The 22578-nt window shown below is 36.7% G+C and overlaps 3 protein-coding genes, 2 long non-coding RNA genes and 2 pseudogenes across 9 annotated transcripts; 6 read left to right on the top strand and 1 right to left on the bottom strand.

The window, feature by feature from the left end:
- Positions 1-550: 550 nt before the first annotated feature.
- LOC104789363 (uncharacterized) lies at positions 551-7639 on the top strand. Of its 4 annotated transcripts, none has more exons than XM_087450562.1 (7): positions 551-2257; positions 2458-2505; positions 2596-2718; positions 2811-2960; positions 3084-3255; positions 4220-4264; positions 5609-7639. In XM_087450562.1, exon 7 carries the CDS (start codon positions 5625-5627, stop codon positions 7404-7406), a length of 1782 nt encoding a protein of 593 aa, XP_087306688.1. In that variant the 5' UTR covers positions 551-2257; positions 2458-2505; positions 2596-2718; positions 2811-2960; positions 3084-3255; positions 4220-4264; positions 5609-5624; the 3' UTR covers positions 7407-7639. The 4 variants fall into 4 exon arrangements, with proteins under 4 accessions (XP_087306688.1, XP_087306690.1, XP_087306687.1 ...); XM_087450564.1 differs by having other exon boundaries at positions 2806-2960; XM_087450561.1 differs by having other exon boundaries at positions 551-2327.
- On the top strand, positions 2434-3296 carry LOC147944173 (WAT1-related protein At3g02690, chloroplastic-like). Its single transcript, XM_087512485.1, has 4 exons — positions 2434-2505; positions 2596-2718; positions 2811-2960; positions 3084-3296. Exons 1-4 carry the CDS (start codon positions 2434-2436, stop codon positions 3294-3296), a joined length of 558 nt encoding a protein of 185 aa, XP_087368611.1.
- Positions 7640-8090: 451 nt separating the features above from the next.
- Positions 8091-8938, top strand: LOC147944172 (uncharacterized). 2 transcript variants are annotated; one of them, XR_015557329.1, is made up of 3 exons: positions 8091-8232; positions 8392-8453; positions 8563-8938. It is a non-coding gene; the product is annotated as an uncharacterized LOC147944172 (long non-coding RNA). The 2 variants fall into 2 exon arrangements; XR_015557328.1 differs by having other exon boundaries at positions 8101-8243.
- Positions 8939-9897: 959 nt separating this feature from the next.
- Positions 9898-11576, top strand: LOC147944171 (uncharacterized). The gene is made up of 2 exons (XR_015557327.1): positions 9898-10101; positions 11313-11576. It is a non-coding gene; the product is annotated as an uncharacterized LOC147944171 (long non-coding RNA).
- Positions 11577-14794: 3218 nt separating this feature from the next.
- LOC109132993 (adenylate isopentenyltransferase 6, chloroplastic pseudogene) lies at positions 14795-15879 on the top strand (annotated as a pseudogene).
- A 27-nt stretch (positions 15880-15906) lies between these two features.
- LOC104789362 (jacalin-related lectin 38 pseudogene) lies at positions 15907-18113 on the bottom strand (annotated as a pseudogene).
- A 763-nt stretch (positions 18114-18876) lies between these two features.
- Positions 18877-20416, top strand: LOC147944170 (uncharacterized). Its single transcript, XM_087450560.1, has 5 exons — positions 18877-19192; positions 19393-19519; positions 19602-19897; positions 19979-20200; positions 20285-20416. The coding sequence occupies exons 1-4, from the start codon at positions 19122-19124 to the stop codon at positions 20112-20114; spliced, it is 630 nt and encodes a 209-aa protein (XP_087306686.1). The 5' UTR covers positions 18877-19121; the 3' UTR covers positions 20115-20200; positions 20285-20416.
- The last annotated feature ends 2162 nt before the right edge of the window (positions 20417-22578 follow it).

Here is a 22578-nt window from a genome sequence, read left to right as displayed (position 1 = left end):
AAACCAACCATTCTACACTGCTAGTAAATCTTAAAAATGTTACGAGATGAAGAAACAGAACCGAACCGAACATGGAACTATGGAAGTTAAGTTCAGTTAGTCAGTGTATGAGCCGACACAAGTTTAGAAGAAAACATACGAGTCATCCTTTTTTTGATGTAGATACCAAATTTGTTGGACTTGACGGAGAGAAATTGGGTAAAAAGAGAAGAATGTGCTCGATGTTGAAGGCGCTTTGGACTCGAATTACACAATTTCTCTCCTTCAATGCCAACTTTAATTTCAATTCTAGTCCCCACCTTAGGGTTTTCAGACAGAACCATCACCCTCGGATCCGAATTCGAAGGTTTACGTTGGATGGTCTATGGGATCTTCTAATCTCTAGAAGGCAGTGTTGTTGGATTGAAAATTTTGGATGAGCGTCCCTCTCAGGGTTTACCATAACAAAAATAAAAGTTACGAATTCTGATCAGATGGGGTCGGTTTTTTACAAATTTGGGACAATGCGTAAATATTATTTATTTGTTTGGTTCAAAAGTATAAATAATTTGAGCAAACCGAACCGATCAACGAGCGAAGGAGGAGAATCTTCACGTCGATGCCTCGCCGCAGTTTTCAGGTTCACGGACGGGATTATAATCGTCCAGATCCGAAGCCGATTTATGAAATCAAAGCTGATATAGAGATATTCTTAGAGCTTCATCGTTGACTAAACGCAAATACAAGCTTCGACAGAGAATCTTGTGTGAAGAGATTGATGAGAGAAGGTTGAAAGGGCTGTGTGTCTTTTGCGAAGAGCCAGAAACTCCCAATCATTATCTACAGCAACACAAGAATTCAGGTATTCTCATGATTAATATAGTGAAGATCATCTCTCTAATTCGATGGTGGAAGAAATTAGGATTGAGATATCGAGTGATAGGTCGTTGTTGAATTCAATTGGTTGTGAATTAGAGAGACTGGTGAAACTGAAGAGCATTGTCTCAGTGATTCACATTTGCTAGTGAATGAGGTTAATAATGATTTGGTAAAAGTTGCAAAGTCTTGTGATTGTTATCATTTCTCGGATGTGGGGGCAGTGTTTGGATTCAGCGTAGAAGCGTCTAAAACAGATTCGTTGATTAGCCAGAGCCAACTGATCCAAGAATCATTCGACGGATTCAGTGTTGGAATCTAGCTTGGTTCATCATGTGTGCTTGCCTATTAAACTTCAGAGTATATCAGATAAGGTGCTCAAGCAAAGAGGAAAAAATAGCTTCATAAGTTTCAGTGTTCAAGCTGAATCCACTGCGAAGGGGACTGCATTTGAGTCTGAGAGATTGCTGAGACAAATACAAATATCAAGGCTGTGTGGAGTAGAGTGTGGCCGAGACAAATTTTTCAAGACTTGCAAAAATTTTACATTTGGCGACGTGTAGTTCCAAATAAAGCAGAAATGGAGATCTAAGCTCTTATACTCAGTTCCAGAGTTGGTAGTGTCATACTTCGACAATCTAGAGCTCTCGTGGGATTTCTTATGGATGAGATGGTTTTTTACAGTGCCTTATGAATGTTCTATCTGGGAACATAGTGACAAATGGAAGAATCTCTTATGCAGCAGGAGATTGTTTATTTACAAGCTTGGAAGTGAGAGCAAGACTTGTTGCAGGGAGGTATCCAAGCATAGATCAACTTGTTAAAATGGAAGACTCGTCTATACACTTTGAATCTGATAATTTGAACAAAATGGAACTTACCAAAGTGAATTCAGTGTTGGACAGCAGCAAAACTGTGGTGAGCGTTGTTAAGAGGATTCAGCGAGTGGTGAAAAAACTGAAGTATCCAAGTCTTGGAGATTTAAGTTTAAAAACAGGGACTTTAAGGGATATAACCTGAGCAGAGTGAAGTTCTTGCTAGAAAATAGTTTGGTAGTCATTGGGTATTGGCGATGGTTTATGATGGTAAAAGGATATAAGCAATGTCACAGGTTAGAGCATGAAAATATGGAGGCTAAGAGACATTGTTATCCACGTTATCAATTCATAAGGAATAGAGGGTCTGCTGGTGAAAATAAAAACGACCAGCTTCCTTTGAGATTCTCTATTAGGGTCATCAGTCCATGGTTTGGCTTCTTACACTTGTTACATATGCCAAGCATCTTTCGGTTGGAGTCGGTATGGCTAAGAAACCGTCTCAAAGTTCACTTCAAATCAACCCGAATATAGGACCCTGGAGGATTTTTAAGTGAAGATGCAGGGATATTCATTTTCTCAACCATGTGGGTAGCATTTTAAAGCTTTGTCACTTGTTTTGCGATTGGTTTCAGAAACAAAACGAGACAGAGAAAGGTTTTTTTTTTTTTTTTTTTTTTTTTTTTTTGTCTTTGGCATCTATGTTTGGGGGTGTCTGTCTTGTCTGTGCCTGTGAGTTTTTAATTTCTCATATCTCCGAACGATGATGTTGATGATGATGGTTCAGGGATTTCTTGCTCAAGGGTTACAGAGAACTTCTGCTGGTTTAGGAAGTGTAAGTTGTTACCTCTGGGGTCTACTAGTTTGCAACGCCTAAGAAAGTAATAGGGAAATGCTTTTGGGTTGCTAATCTGTCGCGCTGCAGGTTATAATTGATACTCAGCCACTGACTGTAGCTGTATTAGCATCTTTCCTATTTGGTGAGTCCATTGGAATAGTGAGAGCTGGAGGTTTGCTCCTCAGCGTTGCTGGACTTTTGCTTCTTGAGGTAAAAGATCTACTTAACTATCTATATAACAAGCCCGAGCTAGTATCTTAGTAGTGTTTTTACAACTTGAGGATATGTTTGATTCAGTACAGGTTCCATCAGTTACTTCAGATGGTACTAACTTTTCCTTGTGGGGAAGTGGAGAGTGGTGGATGCTTCTTACAGCTCAGAGCATGGCTATTGGCACTGTGATGGTTCGATGGGTCTCAAAATACTCGGATACAATTATGGCTACCGGTTGGGTAATGATACTTGATCCTCGGCCCTTCCAAACCTTACTTGTCCTCATTTCTCTTCAATGGCTTGTGTCTTAGAGTTCTTACAAGAACTTAACCAAACTAACATGTTTCAAAATTTATCTGCAGCATATGATTATTGGTGGCCTTTCTCTTTTGGCCGTTTCCATTATAAACCATGACCCAGTTTTTAGCGGCAGTCTTCAAGACTTATCCACAAATGATGTCATAGCACTTCTTTACACATCCATTTTTGGCAGCGCAGTTAGCTACGGTGTTTACTTCTACAGCGCTACTAAAGGTTCTATATCACTGCCCTTTCTCGAGAGACTTTCGCTGTGATATGAGCTGCAGCTTCCTTTGCCTTAGCTCTAGTAATAGAACCAAAATACTTAGAATCCGTGATGTAGAAAACAGAACACGATTAGGCTAAAGCTTCTTTAACCCTAGTCTCTCTTGAGAATAAGGTTAATGTTTGGAAGGTAATTCTTATTGATGTTGAGGTCCTTTATATAGATCTCTATAAACCGACATAAGCAAAGGTTAAAAGGAAAACTATCAAAACCTTACATAGTATAAAAAGGAAACGTTAAAACTAAGCCTTTTGAGCGATGGGCTTTCTTCTTTGATACGTGAGTCCATACTTCGTATCACGCTGCTTCGGGTTTGAGATCGAAGCCTAACTAATCTCAGCTCACTCACCTTGTTGACACCAATGTTTGCCTCAATCTTTGGGTAAGATCGAAATCAGCAAACAATAAATCCATGATTCTGATCACATGTTTCTGTAGTCATATAGTTCATATTCTGATATGTCCAGGTATCTGTACCTCGGCTGAGACACTATTTTTAGTTTGTACTGCTTTTTAAAACTTGTTATGAAGATGAAAAAGAAGTATCCAAGTAGACTAGGCTAACACTGAATATTTGTATGCCCGTGCCTTAGATCAACACTAATTAAATACTCCATGGTCCTCACGACCAAGACTGAAATGATGTTGGGATTGCTATAATTTTCTTGTATGTATGTGATCACTCTATACATATTATTAGGATATATCAGCTACAGGTTGCAGTGCCTTTTTCCATCGAATGAAATTTCAGGGAAAGAAGTCTCAATATTGTGTTGATGTTTATGCTGCAGCTATATATGTCAATGCTTTAATCTGTTCATGAATCAATGTTTGATCAATCTTTGATCACTGTATATATTGGTCCTTCTGTTGTCAAATAGAAGATAATTGTTGTTCTTGTTTCATTTGCAGGTGGATACATGGCTTGGATATGTGAGATCAAAACAATTCAGATAGGTACCTTTATAAACCTAGCTATGAATCGATTTAGAGTTTTAAAATAAGACTCTTGTTTTTGTATATGTTAATGGGTTTGTGTGTGTTTGTCTTGTGTATGTGTGAAAGTTTTGATTGTTGTCAGGTTTAGTGAATTTAACTTATACACAAGTTTTGTAAAATTTAAATTTTTAGAACCTCATTAGTTGGTCTACCATTGGACTATGTCAAATAATGGACACCTTCATAAATTGCTAAATTTTTTATTTTGCATTTTTTGCACTTATAAAAATGGTCCCTTATGGAGGATCCACCATTGGAGATGTCTAAGAGGCTCTTACAAGATGAATTAGAGGATTCCTTGTTTGTATTGGTTATTGAACATTGGATCTTCGTTTGGTGTTGAGGTGTGGTTATTTCATAACAAAGTTTCTATATTTGTTTCAAATATTGCTTAGGAATTAGAATCAGATAAGATTTCCAAATTTCTAAGATTTTGGAGATTAGAGAAAATTATAAATTAATGTATCTTCATAAATTTATAAATATAAAAATTAGCTGGGTTGGTGACCAAAAAAAAGAAAAAATTAGCTAAGATTCTCTAATATTACTTAGATGGATGTATTCAGACATTTTAATTGATTTGTGTAAAATTTACTTTAAATTTTATGTTATTCAATCATAGATTTTTAAAAGCCTATTAAAATCCATTGTTATTGAACTGATGATTTAAAAATTTAGTTTAAATCTATTGTTATTCAATACATTTAGTGGATTTGGATTTTAATAACTTTTAGGGATTCTCGAAGATTTTATAGGATTTGTTTAGTTAAAATACAGAAATCTAAATTTTATGGTTGTTGGTGGAATTTGAAAAATTTTTACAATAAATCATATCAATTTCTTTAAAATCTATCAAAATTCTAAATTTTCTAGATCCCAAATAATCTTCCAAAATCATTTTCAATACACCCCTAAAATTTGTAATTTTTTATTATTATTTTTTTTTTTTTTGAGATTAGAGAAAACTATACAATAATGTCTATAGAATTCATACTAAAAAAAAAAGTCCCAACCTGAAAAGGAAAACGTAGCAACAGCGTCGTTATTCCTACGGAAAATTAGGAAATATTAGATTCTTAGCTATGAAGAAAAGGAAAACCTAGAAACACTTCGTAATTCCAATGGAAAATTAGAAAAAATGGAAAACGTTGTCGCATTATGGCCGTTGATCTTGCAGAGTCTCTCTTTATAAATATATTACAGAGTCTTTTTAGTTTTTATCACTTCCCATCATTATTTATTTATTTATTTAATTTTACTCTCATACGTTCTCTCTCTTTCTACTCCGATCGAAACTTTTAGATCTACTTGATTTTGGATGGCTCCTTGCGATAAAAATCCATCAAAGTGTGGTGGCGATGATGATTTGAAGACGAAGAAGTACCTTTTCAAACAGAAATTTCCAACTTTTAAGAAGAAAGCGAGAGAGCTCTCTGTTCTTTGCGGCAACTCTGTTGGTTTCATCTGTTACGGTCCCGAAAACGATCTCCATGTCTGGCCTGATCCTCAAGATAACCCAGAAGCGTTACCGGAGGTTGTTGGAAAGTTCAATTCGTTGAGCGATCACATGAGGAAGAATCACGCCTCCGATCTCTTCGACTTGCCACATCTCAAGGGTTTGTCGAATGAAGAATTGCTTCGACATCTCGCTAAGCTTAACTCCCAATCAGTTGGGATCAAGCAGAAAAAGATGAGTATATTAAGAGAAGCAAACTCGAAGACTAAGGAGACGGGAGAAGATGATCATCATAGGGTTTCGGCCAACGCCACCATCTCAAACCGCAAGGCGGCTTTGTCGGATGATCAATTAGGGTTTAGGGATCACGAAACTGTTTCCAATTTGACCATCTCAAACCGCGAGGCGGATCAATTAGGGTTTAGGGATTTGGGTAATCACGAAACTGTTTCGAATTTGGGATCTAGTGCTGCTTCTGATTCTTCTCTGCACAATCCTCCTCTCACGTTAGGGTTATCTTGCGGCGATAATTCTCCGGTGGATCCACTGCCGGCCACTGATAACATGAACCCTCGTTGCGAGAAGCAAGTAATACCATCCCACCAGCAAAATCAATCACAGTTACGTTTGTCTTCTCCAAGCAAGTCCTGTGGTGGTGATGATGATGATGATTTGAAGAGGGCGAAGAGGAACTTTTTCAAACAGATTTTTCCTACTTTTAAGAAGAAAGCGACAGAGCTCTCTGTTCTTTGCGGCAACTCTGTCGGTTTCATCTGTTACGGCCCCGACAATGATCTCCATGTCTGGCCTGAGCCGCAAGAGAACCCACGAGCCATACCAGAGATTGTAGCCAAATTCAATGGTTTAAGTGATCTGAAGAGGCAGAATCACGCCAGCGATCTCTACGGCCTCCCAATGCTCAAGGGTTTGTCGGATGACGAGTTGAGGAACCATCTCATCAACCTTGACTCGCACTTACTTGGGATCAAGCAAAAAAAGTTAAGTTTATCAAGAAGAAGAAGCTCCACGCACAAGCCTAGTGATGCTGTTGTTTCGGATTCTTCTGTGCTCAATCCTCCTCTCACGTTAAGGTTATCTTGCGGTGATTATTATCCTGTTGATTCATTGCCGGCCACTGTAATACCTTCCGACCTGCAAAATCAACCAGAGTTACGTTCGTCTTCTCTTTCTTTGGAGATGGCTCCTTGTGATAATAATCCAAACAACTTCGGTGATGGTGATGGTGATAATGATGATGATGATGATGATGATACTGGTGTTTCGGATTCTTCTGTACTCAATCCTCTCACGTTAGGGTTATCTTGCGGTGATTATTATCCTGTTGATTCAACGCCGGCCACTGTAATACCTTCCGACCTGCAAAATCAATCAGAGTTACGTTTGTCTTCTCTTTCTTTGGAGATGGCTCCTTGTGATAATAATCCAAACAACTTCGGTGATGGTGATGATGATGATGATGGTGTTTCGGATTCTTCTATGCTCGATTCGTCAGGGTCATCTGGCGGGGACAGTCTTCCGGTGGATCCAATACCGACAACATATTTGGAGGTTTGTGCCAACGAAGGTGATTCGGAACTTTGTCGGATTGATTTGCATTTTGCTTCAACACTATTTCCTGGCTAGGAGCCACTGATTCTTTTACGGCAAAGCACTTAGGTTACAGATCATTTAGGGGCCGTCGTCAAGATTATAAGTGTAAGGGCATGACCACTAGTGTTTGAAATCTTTGTAATCCAGCTCTGTATATATTTCTTGGTGATTAATCATTGTTAGAAGTCTCTGAAGTTGTGTACGTTTTTCTTCACTTCTTATTTATTATTTGATGAATATATGAATGAAACCCTCCTCGATCACTATATATGTCATCTCTGCAATTGCTTCTTCAACCTTAATTATCACAAGGTATATATTACTAACATTCAGGTTATGCATTATGGAACTTTGTTTACATTTGGGACCTCTTCACTCTTTGAGGTCAGTTTGCTCTCTCACACTCTCTTATGCTCTGTTTCTATTCTCTATTTTAACAGAAGGATAGAGTTACTCTCTCTCTCTCTCTCTCTCTCTCTCTCTCTCTCTCTCTTGTGTTTGTTTCTCTTCACACCAAACGTTTCTTTACTAAGATAGAAGAGAGAAACTTTAATTGTCTACATTTTTATATTGGATCCAAGGATAGATTTCTTACAAACACGAGACACACATACATATAGTGGTGCTCCACTTGCATACTTAGACCTAATCATGACTCTTACACTGCACACCTAAAGCCCTCCTTCTTTAAGGTACGGTTGCGAATGACTTTGTGAAGCTTTCCTTCTTTTCTTCTTCGACTTGCAGTTCTCAGCTTTGCTCTTCTTTTCTTTAGCCTTATACTTCTCGTTTTTTGTGCATGCTCTTCTTGGTTTGCCTTGAGTCCACTCAAGGTTGCCCCCTCTTGCCTTGCGCTCAGGTCAGCTCAAGGTTTCCACCACTTCCATCTTCTTCTTATGGCTTACTCCTTTTCTCTTCTTCTTCAGTCTTTCTCAGACTGTTCTCTCTTCGTGGACTCTTCTTTCTCCGTGTCATCTTCTCCTAGTGGCCTCACCTTTCTTCTTTTTTATTTGTGCAGGCTCCAAGGATACTCAAGCTCTGATACCATGTTGAACTTCTGACCCCATTTTCACTTTGGTGGTCAGTTTGTTCTCACACTCATTCTCTCTGTTTTGTTTCTCTGTTTAACAAAGACAAAGAGAACATTACTCTCTCTTTACTCTCTTGTTTGTTTTTTTTTTTTGATAAGGTGTAGCGCGTGTATTTCAGAAGAAGGAAGGTTGATGACAAGGCATATAAGGATGAGTCACGTACGTGTGGAGAGGAGAATCTGAAGATGACAAAGGACTCAACACGTGAGAAGTGTTAAGGGTTTGTTAGCATCACATGGTGTCTATAAATAAAAAGGAGAAGCATCACAAAGGGGCATGATGAATGTTGTGAGGGATTAGTCGCTATAAGACTAACGTATGGGGAAGGAAGATCCGAAGGTATGCTGAGGATCTGACTTCATCTTTCACTTGTTCAATCTATCAAGCTGAGAGAAAAGTTCCTTTTATTAAGAGATATTGAGCTTTGTAATCAAACATTGGTTCACTAATGGAGGTTTGATTTGGAGTTCACAAGGTTAAGCTATTGTTCATAACGTTTCGTGGGTAGAAGCTTAACATGTTTCTCTTCATAAAAAACCAAACGTTTCTTCGATAAGAGAAAAGAGATTATTCTTTAATTGTCTACATTGATATTTCGGATCACAAGGATATTGATATTTTCTTACAACCCGACACATACTTATTACTTATACTACTAATACTAGTTGCACCTCACACATGCACCCATGCTTTACACACTACTCACTAGACCATAGTCTTACACAAGCCACATTAGTACAACAACTCATAACAATTACATTTAGACTTTAGACATAACTAACACTTGGTTGCACTCTAACTAAACAACCTTTCTCCACTTGGGCCTTATTCATCTCTGCTTACAACAAAACACAAAACCCAACTTCTTCTTGTTGCTAGCTCGGGATCTTTGTAAGAAGTTGGTACAAACCTCTGCCCACAATAAATAGGGCTTTAAGACCCATCTGATGGAAAAATAACAAACTGTTCAAATTTCAGAGGCATAAGTAAGTTATTGGATCACCATAATGCAAGAATCTCATATACTTATTGTTATGATAAAATCAGTCTACATCTGCAAAATAAAATGATAAAATTCAAAATGATAAAAATTCCTAGCAAAACCGATTATATGCAATAAACATTGATTCTATCATCCAACGACAAATTTACTTTCTAGCATCTATAAAAATTTCATAGATAGAAAAATAAAATTAAAAAAACATTAATTACATCATAACATGTGTTCGCAATGCAGTAAACATCGATTATATCATCCAACGACAAATCTACTTTCTAGCATCTATACAAATTTCGTAGATAGAAAAATAAAACTAAAAAAACATTAATCACATCATAACACGTGTTCGCAATGCAGTAAACATCGATTCTATCGTCCAACGACAAATCTACTATTTTTAACATAAAAAGGTAAGCATATTAGAAAACTTCCTAAAAGACGTTTCATAGTTTTTTCTTTTAAATCTTGAAAGAAAAATTGAAACGAAAGTACTAAAAATGAAGCAAAAGAAAAAGAGATGGAAGATAAGTAATGAGAAAAACAATCATGTTGCTCGCTATAACAAGGAATCAAAGAGTGAAGCTTGCTCGATAATCGACCAAGATCCGGACTTCACAAAAAAAAGTGATAAGTACAGGTAATTTGCAAATTGGTAAGAATTGTGATTATCGTTGAGCTATGGAATTTATTGATATAAGAAGATGATTTCACAAAATTTCTTGTTTGGAGAAATTGTCATGTAGCGTTGTCGATGAGATGGTATTCATAAAATTTCACCTATTTAATTAAACAAGAGCTTAGTCAAGTTTTTAAAATCACTTTCACAATTTCAAATTGTCTAGATTTCTACAGTTGATTTTACTTGCATGTATATTACTTTTCGTTTTTTCAAACAATTTTAACTTGCATGTATAGTTTTGTTAACATCTTGTAAAGTTCTTAAAAGCTCAACAATTTTCAAAGATCTGAAATGATCAGCTTTTCAAAGTTTACTATTTTCAATTTTCATATATTAATGCTTCAAAATAGTGTAAGCATAAGTTTTCAAATTATGAATTTAGAATATCCTTAAACATCCTTTTAAACGTAAAAGGAAAAACACAAAAATAGTTTTTGAAAGAGACATTAGTATTTATATAAATCTATATTTTTTATGATTAAGATGATATATTTGCATGAGTGCCTTATTTTATTCTCGTGCCGAAAAACTAGAGTATATAATATAATCATCTCTCACTACAAGAAAACAGTCGATTAGCGACTACAAGTAGCGACTACATTTTAGTCGCCAAAAATAACGATTAGATAGTGACCACTTTGCGACTAAGTTGTGACTACAGTAATTTAGTCGCCAATCAGTCACTACTTTACCGAGCACAGTAGATAGTCGTACTATAGTTGTCAATTTAGCGACTATTCTACGACTCATTCGGCGAGTCATTAAATAGTCACCCCGTAGTCGCCAAATAATCATAAAAGACAGTTAAAAAACGTGTTTTTCTGTGGGGGCCAACTGATATTGAGTAGTCACCTATTAGTGGCATAGGTGTAGTCTTTAAAAACAAATTGCACCCATTTGTCACCTTCATTCCAACACAATTGTCTTTCCTTCCCCAAAAAAAAAATGTAGATCAAAACAAAAAATTTGACTTTATAAAAACTTTTATTTTCTCCAAAAAAAAGATATATATAGTTCTTAAAAAAAACACAATATATATATATATATATATATATAATGGCGGGAAATTTTTCATTAGAATTCGAATTAGTGGGGTTGGACCAATTCTCGTTTGGAAGTAGCCAAGATACAGTTCAGAATAATGACGGTAAGTTTTTCTGTCCATGTAGTGTTTGCAAGAACAATAGATGTCTCTCGGGTAGAAGAGTTATGATGCATCCGTTCGATGCATTTAAACGATCGTGAAGTAACTGTCATACGAAAGAACCTGTCGGCAATAGAAGGGAAAGTAGAAGAAGAAAACAAACATATGTTTTAAGAAGTCTATCATTTTCTTACTTTTATTCACAAACAATATATATTTGTATAGGATTTCTCATGAATATGCTCTATTTAAAGCATCTATATATGTTATATATATAATCTTTTCCTTATTTCTTTTTTTGTTTCAATATTCATTAAGGATTAATAAGTACTAAAATAATTTATGTCTAGATTTATTATTATACTTAAGATAGAAATTATAATAATAAAATTAATTTATTGTTTTTCTAAAAATTGTAATTACAAATTCTTTTAATTATTATTATAATTAAGATAGAAATTATAATTACAAATTCTTTTAATTATTATTATAATTAAGATAGAAATTATATATAGAATCTTTTCTATCTTAATTTTATTATAGAAATTATAATTATAATTATAAATTAATTTTATTATTATAATTTCTATCTTAATTATAATTTATATCTTAATTATAATGTTTAAGGCCCATTAACTAACCTAAACACATTAACCCACTAACTAACCTAAACCCATTAACCCACTAACTAAAATCGTGAAAACCCTAATCTCACACACAACACAACTCTCTCGAAACTCAACTCTATCGCCTCTCTCTCAAACCCTAATCTCACAACACAACCCTAATCTCTTCGAATCTATCAGTTTCAATCACCAACAAGATGCCAAATCGAGGGAAGAAGAGGAAGGTTGGTCCTAACGTTACTCAGAGAGCGACGGGAGCACCACCAAATCGACGGCCTAATACTCTGCCCAGTCGGTACAACTTCACGCCGGCAGGACAAAATCCTCCTCCTCTGCAGACGCCTGAAGCACAAGTCGGCGGTTTGCAACGACAGTCTCCAGCCGAGATCCGGAACTATCCTCCGCCGCAACAACTTTTTCAGAACTCGTCTACACATCCACCTCCACCCGAGCTACAACGGACTCCTTCAGAAGAAGTCCACTTCAATCCACGGACTCAGGCCAGAAGTCGGGATGTCTCTCCGCCTTCTCCAATTTGACTCTCTCAAACTCAGGCGAGAGGTCAGGCGAGAAGTCAGGCCAGAAGTCAGGCCAGAAGTCGGTGACAATCGAACCTATGACCTCTAGGATTCGTCCTTGATGTCTTTGACTAGAATTAAGGACACTATGTAAAATATAAATATTCAATAGTTTCAGCATCTAATCAAAATTTTCTCATCAAAATATCTTTGGTTTTATAACACACACATAATATTCTAAAAAACACATCTACTCTCTTATGAATTATGATTGAAACAAAAGTCCAGTTTTTTAAAAATATTTGTGACATTAGTAGGAAAAATATGATATGGTGATAATCAATATCTTAGGCATGCCAAATTATATCAAAAATAATCAATATCTAACTTTCCTTCGTAAGCGTATTGCTCCCACTCTAGGAAATTGCACACATAGCCGGCCCAAGCCACAAGCTGGTGAAAGCATGTGCTTGCGGCTTGGTTCTACTTATTTTTCGGCTCTATTTTTGTCAAAAATTGCTTATAATTATACTGGTTAAGGTATGGGTGGAAGAGTGTTAGGTGATGGGTTCGATTCCCACACTTGCAGGAAGTCCTGAAACAATTTTTTAAGGTGTGAATTAGGCTTTTCTTTTTTTTGGGCTTTTGGCCTTCTAATTGTTAGCGGTAGCTCTGATGGCACATATCAAATTCTTTGAAATGCTCATTAATGTATTTCAATAAACATTTCAAAAGCAGAAATATTATGTTATGACCAAACAATTTGAGTCTTCGGATTTCTGAAACCTCCATCCAGAAGATGCAACATTGGTACCTCAGGTCTGAGCATATCGTAGACAGACTTGAATTAGGAGCGAAAATATCAAATTTTTGGGTCAAAACGCTTGGCAAGTACCATCTCCAACCGACATGATGATTGGTAGCCATTTGAACATCTCATATCCAAAAGAGGCGGTTTAGTGCTACCAATCAAAGCCATCAAAGATAATCAATATCTAACTTTCCTTCATAACCGTCTTGCTCCCACTCTAGGAAATTGCACACAGAGCCGGCCTAAGCCACAAGCTGGTGAAAGCATGTGCTTGCGGCTTGGTTCTCCTTTTTTCGGCTCTATTTTTGTCAAAAATCGCTTATAATTATACTGGTGAAGGTCTGGGTGGAAGAGTGTTAGGTGATGCGTTTGATTCCCACACTTGCAGGACGTCCTGAAACAATTTTTTAAGGTGTGAATTAGGCTTTTTTTTTTTTGGACTTTTGGCCTTCTAATTGTTAGCAGTGGCTCTGATGGCACATATCAAATTCTGTGAAATGCTCATTAATGTATTTCAATAAACATTTCAAAAGCAGAAATATTATGTTATGACCAAACAAATTGAGTCTTCAGATTTCTGAAACCTCCATCCAGAAGATGCAACATTGGTACCTCAGGTCTGAGCATATCGTAGACATACTTGAATTAGGAGCAAAAAGATCAATTTTTGGGTCAAAACGCTTGGCAAGTAGAGCATGGTTGAAGGATTTTGATCCACCCACTATAATAGGGAGTTTCCCGCTTGAAACTACTTTAGGTATGAAAAATATCGCTAAAGAGCAAAACTATGTCGGGGTAAGTTCACCGTCTTCTGGGCGGAACTCACCCAAAAGATGGTGTCAAACTCCACCTTACTCAAGGATTGGGATGAGATTTGTTGCAATCTCTATCCTGCCGTAGATTTGCATTTTGTCAGAGTTCATGATCTTCCCGGAAAAATGGGAAGAAATGAGGCCTATGAGGAAGTTGTGGCAGGCATGAAAGTAAGGACGTGTACGCTCTTGAAAAAAGCAGAAAGTAAAGATTTTGAAGCTAATAGAAGCATTTGGGAATTCAAGAGGCTCGGCGCCACAATAGTCATTATGGCGAGCTGAATAAGAGTTTGGCGTCACTGGGAGGAGGAAGGTGTGGTGTAGAGATTATGCAGAAGAACGTTGTGGAGGAAAGCGTGGAAATTGTGAAAAGTTTCTTGCTGGAAGTATAGTTTTTTCAATTAAATAACACAAATTGTGTTAATTATTTTTGTAATTTGTGTGTAAAAAAGAAATAAAACTCTATTGTGTGTAAACTGAATTTTATCTTCAAATCACAGTAGAGTTTATTTCTTTTTACCACACAAATTGCAATTTTTTTAACACACATTTTATGTTATTTAAATGAAAAAAATAAATCTAGCAAGAAATTTTTTCATAGTTTCCATGTTTCCTCCACAATGTCCTTCTGCCAAATCTCGATGTTACTCCTTCTTTCTCGCAATGTCGTCGAACTCTATTCAGCTTGCTATAATGACCGTCATGGCGTCAAGCCTTTTGATTTCCCCACTGCCTCTTAACAACTTCAAAATCTTTGCTTTCTGCTTCTTCACGAGCATACATGTCCATACTTTCATGCCCGTCATAGCCTCCTCGTTTTCCTCCTTTCTTCCCACGGCTTCTTGAATCGTCTTTGTTTTGTAGAATGGTTGCCAACTCAGTTCTCTTATCCATCGGTCCAATGCACTGGGGGCGAGATCATAAACTCTGACGAAATGCAAACCTACAATGGGACAGAGATTGCAACAAATCTTATCCCAGTCCATTAGCAAGGGGGTGCCTGACCCCATCTTTGGATGAGTTTCGCCCAGAGAAGGGTTAACTTACCCTCGAATAGTTTCACTCTTTTGCGAAATTGTCCATATATATCTAAAGTTGTTCCGAGCATGAAACTCCCTATTATAATGGAGGGATCCAAATTATTTAACCATGCTCTCCTTGTCGAGCCTTTTAACCGAGAAACTGAGATTTCCACTCCTAATTCAAGTCTCTCTATGATAAGCTCAGACGTGAGGTACAAATCATACATTTTCTAGATTGATGTTTCCCAGTTGTTTCTGTTCCAAAACGCGTGTAACCGCGTTGATCAAATGCTTGAGTCATGACTTTTCAAGTAGCACGCAGCTTTCTATGACCCTATAGTAGATTCAGGGCCAATACTTGGGGTTTGGAAGACTAAAGGGTAGAGGAGTTTGATCGATACTTTATAGTGTACCCAAGGCTGAGGAACATGGGATCGTGGGACCTGAGAAGAATGGAGGCCTATGAGGAGGCTGTGGCGGGCATGAAAGTAAAGACGTGTATGCTTATGAAGAATCATAAAGCAAAGATTTTGAAGCTGATAAGAGGTGGTTGGAAAATCAAGAAGCTTGATGCACAATGACCATTATGACCAAGCTGAATAAGAGTTCAGCGGCATTGGGAGGAAAAATGAGTATCATTGAGATTTGGCATGAGGACGTTGTGGAGGAAAGCATGGAAACTGTGAATAGTTTCTTGCTAGAAGAACACTTTTTTATTTTTTTCAATTAACTAACTTAAAATGTGTGTTAATTTTTTTTGTAATGTGTGTGTAGAAAATAAATAAAACTCGATTGTGTTTTCGTCTTCAAATCACACATTAGAGTTTTATTTATTCCCAACCACCTTCGGCCCATAATCTCCTCCACTCGTCCTTGCTTTTAGGTTTCCGACCTCTCTTCTTTGGCCCACAAGCTCCTCCGCTCGTCCTTGCTTTTAGGTTTCCGACTTCTCTTCTTTGGCCCAAAAGCCCCTCTGCTCGGCGTCGTTGCTTTAGCCAAGCTTCTATATTAAATTCCCTAATTTGATTCTTGTACTTGTGCTTGTGATCCTTTTTCTTGTGCTTGTGATCCTTGTGCTTGTCCTTGTGGTGCTCCTTGTGTTTGTGATCATGATCTTTGCTAGCAGATTTACCGTCATTTTCATTTGGCCTGGTCAACGAAATTTGATGTCTAAAAACCTTAGTCAGTGAAAGTTAATGTTTTAAATGGCATACAACAAAATTTTACGGTTTAAATAACCTAAATTTGAAAGTTCATGATTTAAATGGCCTAAATTTAAAGTTCATAGTTTAATTGCCACTTTCTCAAATTAAATTTCTCATCAACACGACGTTGTTTTGCCATTAAAGGAAAGAGTTAATGGCATAGTAAACGTCTTTTAGTTGCTCAATTATCCGATCTAACGTGATGTCCTTTTTGGCTTAATCAACAAAACTTAATGTTGAAAAGAACTTGTGAACGAAAGTTATACGATATTCTTCTTGGTCATCTTGACAAAGAAGAATGTCGTCTTTGAGCTTGACTGACATTAAGAATGAGATTATGATGAGGTACATGATCTCAGTGTCTAAGTGGATTTGCCAAAAAGTAAGGAGGATAGCGTTCGATTTGGTGATACAAACACAAAGACAACAGTTTGCAAAGCTGTGGGACTACGAGAGTGAGCTTAAGAGGTCTAATGAAGGCCCTAAAAATATATAGTTATATATATAAAGTAATGGAGCTATAAAGTTAGAAAAATAAAAGAAGCTAATAAAATAAAATAAATTAAGTAATGCAACTATAATCTGTATAAAAATCCATAAAAAATTCCTCTAGATAACTTGTTGTTGAAGTCACATTTTGTAAAGTCTTTTCCTCTCGATTGGGCTTCCAAATCAGGGGGTTATATTCAAATTTATGAGTGGTTGACAAAAACATTGTATAGAAAATATATATATATATATATATATATATAACTATTAAGTTAGAAAAATAAAATAAAATAAGAAATTTCACCGCACTAGCTTTGGTCTAATCCCCATGAGCTGCTCCAGCTACAACTATGTTACCGTTGCAGTAGTAAAACTTGACAAAGATGAGGCCAAAATCATTAAAATCTACAATTATTTTCTTCACATTTTCGAAGAAACCATCGTTCCACTCGTCTCCTCCAACTCCAACGCTGACTTGTACTCCTCTTAGGAGAGTGAAGCGGGATTCAACCTTCTGTTGTTGGGTTATACCCCTACCGCTCATCTTGAATGTTGGAACTTGGACCAAACTTGGAAAATAGGTACAGTGAAGAGGACAATCATACTCAACCAATTTTTTTATTTCAATTTCAGGGAACTTATCTCCCTTGGCGATAAAAATATAAGGTTTTTGCTCCTTGTTATAACAACATATTACAAGACTCATGAGACTTTTATCTTCATCGACAAAGTAACTTAGCGGGTAGTAGCTGACTCCTAAATTCGACCATTCAGGAACTAACACACTCATCACATTCACCCACTCTACAGCTTCTCCATCCTCATTTCAAAATATTTTCTTTTGTCACCCAAATCTCAATATTAATTCCTTTTATTGTACTCTTTCTCTAAATATATGAAAATCGATCTTCCCTAAATACTGAAAGTGATCTAGCATCGGATGGGTTCGCGTTTTTAGTAGGCAGGATACAATAGGGTTTAAATCTTTCGGTAGAAAAGTCAAAACTTTGAATAAAATACTCACGAGACTCATTATTAATAGCAACCCAATATAAAGTTCCATTCAATGATACACTATTGAGCGAACTATATATATACCAATTATCGAATGCATTAATCTCGAACGATTTCCATTCATTGGATCCAAACTCGGTGACTGTAGCTTTCACGGACTTTGTGTATGTATCATGGTGGTAATTTGACTTAAAGATCTTGTAGTGCTTGCGAGGTCTACTATTGTCGTATCCAATCCCACTGAAAGCATGAAATCGTTCATTGGATCTAATCCATCTAATCTGTCTTAACCGTGGGTTGCACAAACCCCGATCACTACAAGAAAACATGGAATTGTCGACTGCAAGTTGCGACTTAAAACACAATCGCTAAATTTAGCGACTGAATTGCTATTGTTTTGCTACTGAATGGCTACTAAAATAAAACAGTCGCCTAGTAGACTCTAATTCGACACTGATGCATAATGTCGCAGTTTAATCACCAATTTGAGACTAATTTCAAGACCAATTTGACAGTCGTCAAACGTTGCGACTAAGCAGCTACTCATTAGCGATTGATATATTTAATTTGGGCCTTAATCCAAATTTGGGCCGTAACAAAACGGCGAAAACTCAAATCGATCTCATCTTCATCCCCGAGATACCCTAATCCCTCATTTCTCTTCATCCGCCGAGAAAACTCTAGATCTCAATTTCTCTCAATCGAGAAAACCCTAGATCTTCATCCTTGTCCTAGTATCTCTTGATTTTGATGGCCTGAGTAAAGAAAAGAGGAGGAGGAAGAAGAAACCCCTCAAATCGAACCTCTGGAACCTCACAAACGGCAAATCAAAGACCCGCTAATCTTCCCAGCCAGTATGCCTTCACGCCTGCGAACCAGCAAGACCCAGACACTGATTCTCAGGAAAATCCTGTCTCAATCCTCTAGCCTCCAGCGAGACCTACACCTACTTACAGAGACTATCCACCTGCGACAACTCGAGGAGCTTTCCTAGAACATCCCCTTCCAGCGAAGCTCCAATCAGGCGTCATTTTCCTCAACCTCTCGCCTCCGCGACGAATCCACCAGAATTCTCGAGTCAACTTTGAGAGTCTCCTCAACCGTCAGTCACAAATCATCATCGACAATCTCGTCAAGTCTCGAATCTACCTCGACAGTCTCCTCACGTCTCAAATCATCGACCACCCTCTTCTCAACCTGGTCAACCTCGAGCAACTTCTGCATCGCATCACAGTTTTCAAGCGCAAAACTCACATGAGGAAGAAGAAGCTGATTCTGAGGATGACGGTTTAAGGCAATCAAATCTGCCAGCTGATGTACTCACTTCTTTACATGACATGCTTGTCCAACCAGGTCGTGAGTTGTATACCACTGTCCTCTCTCCCTCATTAGAGCGTGGAACCACTTGGTAAGATTAGAATTTTTAGTTGATTAGATTGATTAGAATTTTACTTGGATTGATTAGAATTTTTAGGTTTGTTTGTGTTTGGAACACTTGTGTTTGTGTTTGATTAGAATTTTAAGAATTTTGTACTTTCGATTTGTTTGTGTTTGAAGGTTTGTTTGTGTTTGATTAGAATTTTACTTTTGATTTGTTTGTGTTTGAAGGTTTGGTAAAGACAAGCCATCACTTACCCGAAAGATTACAAAAGTGTTTACAAACAAGTTTGATGGTCCATATTACAATTGGGGTTGTGTTTCTAATGCAAGAAGAGAAAAATACTTCTTGGAATTCGTAGTAAACTTATACTCCTTTCAATTTGATTCTGTATTTATAGTTTTTTTTTTTTGTCACTAACACTAGTCTTCTTTTGTAGAAAACACACACCTGGGATCCCTCACTAACCGGTGTGGTTCAAGAAAAGTTCTATACTATTTGTCAAAACCGTATGAAAGACATGGTTTCCAAGGCAACAGCTCAGCGAGATCATGTGAAACCGAGTTGGATTGAGAAATCTATTTGGAAAGAAATGTGTGTGACTATTGGAACACAGAAGAAGCCATGGCAAAGAGTGCAACCACTTCAGCAGCTCAAATGTCTGACCTTAATGGTCTTGGCCCTCACAAGCATGTATCAGGGCCAAAGTCTTACTTACAAATCGAACAAGAGATGGTGAGTTACATCATAACCTTTTCATTTTTTAATTACTTGCAAACAGATGGTTCCTAACCTTTTAATTGTCTAACATTTCAGGAAGTGGAATTGGGAAGACCGCCAACTATTCCTGAAGTTTTTCTCGGGGACTCATACCAAAAAAATGGTACTTTTGTGGATAAGAAAGCGCAAGCAGTTCATGAGGCCTATAAGAAAAAAAAGAAAGCTAAGTTGACTGCTCTGGATAATGATTAGTCTTCTGATGGTACTTAACGTTGATCAGAGCTATCTCACGAGGAGGATGACGAGCTCTTTCTTCAGGTAATTTGCTTTTTCTAATAAGCTATTAAGTTTTTCATTGTTAAGTAATTATGTTAACTTTTTCTCTCTGTTTTGTTTATGCAGTATACTTTCATAAATGATAGAGGAACATACTTTGGAGTTGGAAACCTAGGGAGTTACATCAACGGGAAGCGGAAGTTCCTTGGAAGCTCTTCTACTTTCACAAGCCTGCAACAACAGATTGAAGAAGCTAACCGCAAAATAGAGCAAGCAGCTCTACAAGCAGAGCGTGACGCAGAGGCTTCACGGGTTGCAACTGAGGCTTTATGGGTTGCATCTGAGCAACAAGCAGAGATCTCACGCTTGGTGAGCTTCCTCAAAACTAACCCAAACTATGTCGCCTTTCTCGAGTCTCAAAACAATGACCCAAACCATGCTGATGTTCAAAGTTAGGTTCCTTCACTATCCCTCCTTCTCTCATGATTATGAAAACTTTTGTAATATTTGCGACTTGTACTCTTAGATGTTTGGATGTTTTCTGGAACTTATGTTGGATGTAAAATTAAATTTATGTCTTTGTTTAATTTCATGTTTGTTATGTTTTAGTTATAGTTTTCATAATCAGTTTTAGTATTACAAGATCAAATAATTCATTTTTACCAGAATTTTTTTAAAAACATGATAATTAAACAGTCGTAAAACAGTCACTGAAACGTACACAAAACAGTAACCAAAACAGACGCAAATCAGTAACCAGATCAGTCGCTAAAGCGTTGCAATTCAGTCGCAACTTTAGCGACTGTTTGGCGAGGGAAGAACGATCACAATTATCAGTCGCCAATTAGTAGTTTCGTGTCGACTGTTTAGCGACGCACTGTTTAGCGACTACGTATGTCAGTCGCCAGTCGTTACTAATTAGTTTGCGACTGTGTAGTGAGTGTTTTTTAGTCGGCAAATCCATATTTTCTTGTAGTGGATCCCTTTAAAGGTAAGGTAAGTGAACAACCCATCGCAATATTCGATGTTCATGGGCATTGAAAGTGCATCAGCAAGAATATGTGAGGGTAAATCTCTATCGATGGACCGTCAAGATTAACGTACACGGAACAAATCTTGGACCCGGAAAACAAGATAAATTGTGGAGGGGCGAGACACAAATCATTGTTGAAAAACCTACGTTCCTTGAGAAGAGTGTTCCATCTTTTGCAAACAGAACTAAATCGAGCGAGAGTTTTTGTTTGAAGGCGAGAGATTATAATTTATATCTTCCTCCAATTCATGTGGAAGTGTCTCAGCTGGTTGCATTATATATTCTGTTTAAATAAATTAATGTAGTACAATAAGATTATATATATATACGGATATGTCAGGATGTGTATCACATAATTTTTAATTAATACTTACAGATACTGGTACTATTACTAAATGAAAATAATAAGTGGAAAAAAATAAAAATAAAAATATATATATTGAAATACACTTTTGTCCAAACATGATTAATTAGAAGTAGAAAAAATATAAAAATGAAATGACTATAGATATGAGACAATTAAGATTAATTATGAAAAATATAAATAAAATAAGTTTGTTTTAGTTTTGATGTGACTGACTAGATTTGTAGCATATATATATAATACGTATACCATAATTTAGATAAATAAATAAATTCTGGCAAATAATATCCCTCTTTAAAACATGTTTACTTTGATTAAATAATGAGAAATTTTTAAATATTGTCCATTGTAATAATTACTCTTATTAAACACATACCCATGCTAGTGAACCAAACTTCCTTTTCCTTTCATGTTTCTTGGTGTGGAACTCGAGAGTTGCTTTAATCTGATTGGTTGTTCTTGAAACTCCAATTGTTATCTTTCATGCATAGTTGTTTTTTTTTTTTTTGTTAAACATGCATAGTTGTTAGTGTCAATGGTTTGAATCACACTACAGAGAGTTTCAGGAATTTGGTTTTATCTATGAACTCTTTTACATCTTGCTTCATGGATTATTGGCTTTCATTTTGTAGCTCTACTTAAAGCAAGATCTTCCCATGTTTCATAGCTTAAGTTTAACTTGTCTACCCGATGACGAGGATAATAAGAGCTAGAACTAAGTAAAGGGCGTATCAGTTTTCATGTTTGGAGCTGTGGAAAAACATGAAACCTCAAATCATATAAGCTTCGTATTTTCAATTTTTTTATCCGTTCATATCTTTGTACTTAGTGTCCGTGGCCTATGGGAGCATGAAATATATGTATAAATAATGTTATTTGGTCAAATAGATACTGCTATCTAACTAATGTCACCCCATCACATTGTTTATGATCTAAATAATGTCAACGATCTTTGGGGTTATGCACATCGGTCGTTCACCAACATAATTCAAACCAGCCAATTAAACTTAGAAAAAGTCAGCT

Source organism: Camelina sativa, chromosome 5, assembly GCF_030686135.1.
Source record: "Camelina sativa cultivar CO46 ecotype springtype chromosome 5, ASM3068613v1".
In the NCBI taxonomy this organism is placed as follows: Eukaryota; Viridiplantae; Streptophyta; class Magnoliopsida; order Brassicales; family Brassicaceae; genus Camelina; species Camelina sativa.
The sequence above is the reverse complement of the archived record's forward strand: the minus strand, read 5'-3'. Positions and strand labels throughout refer to the sequence as shown.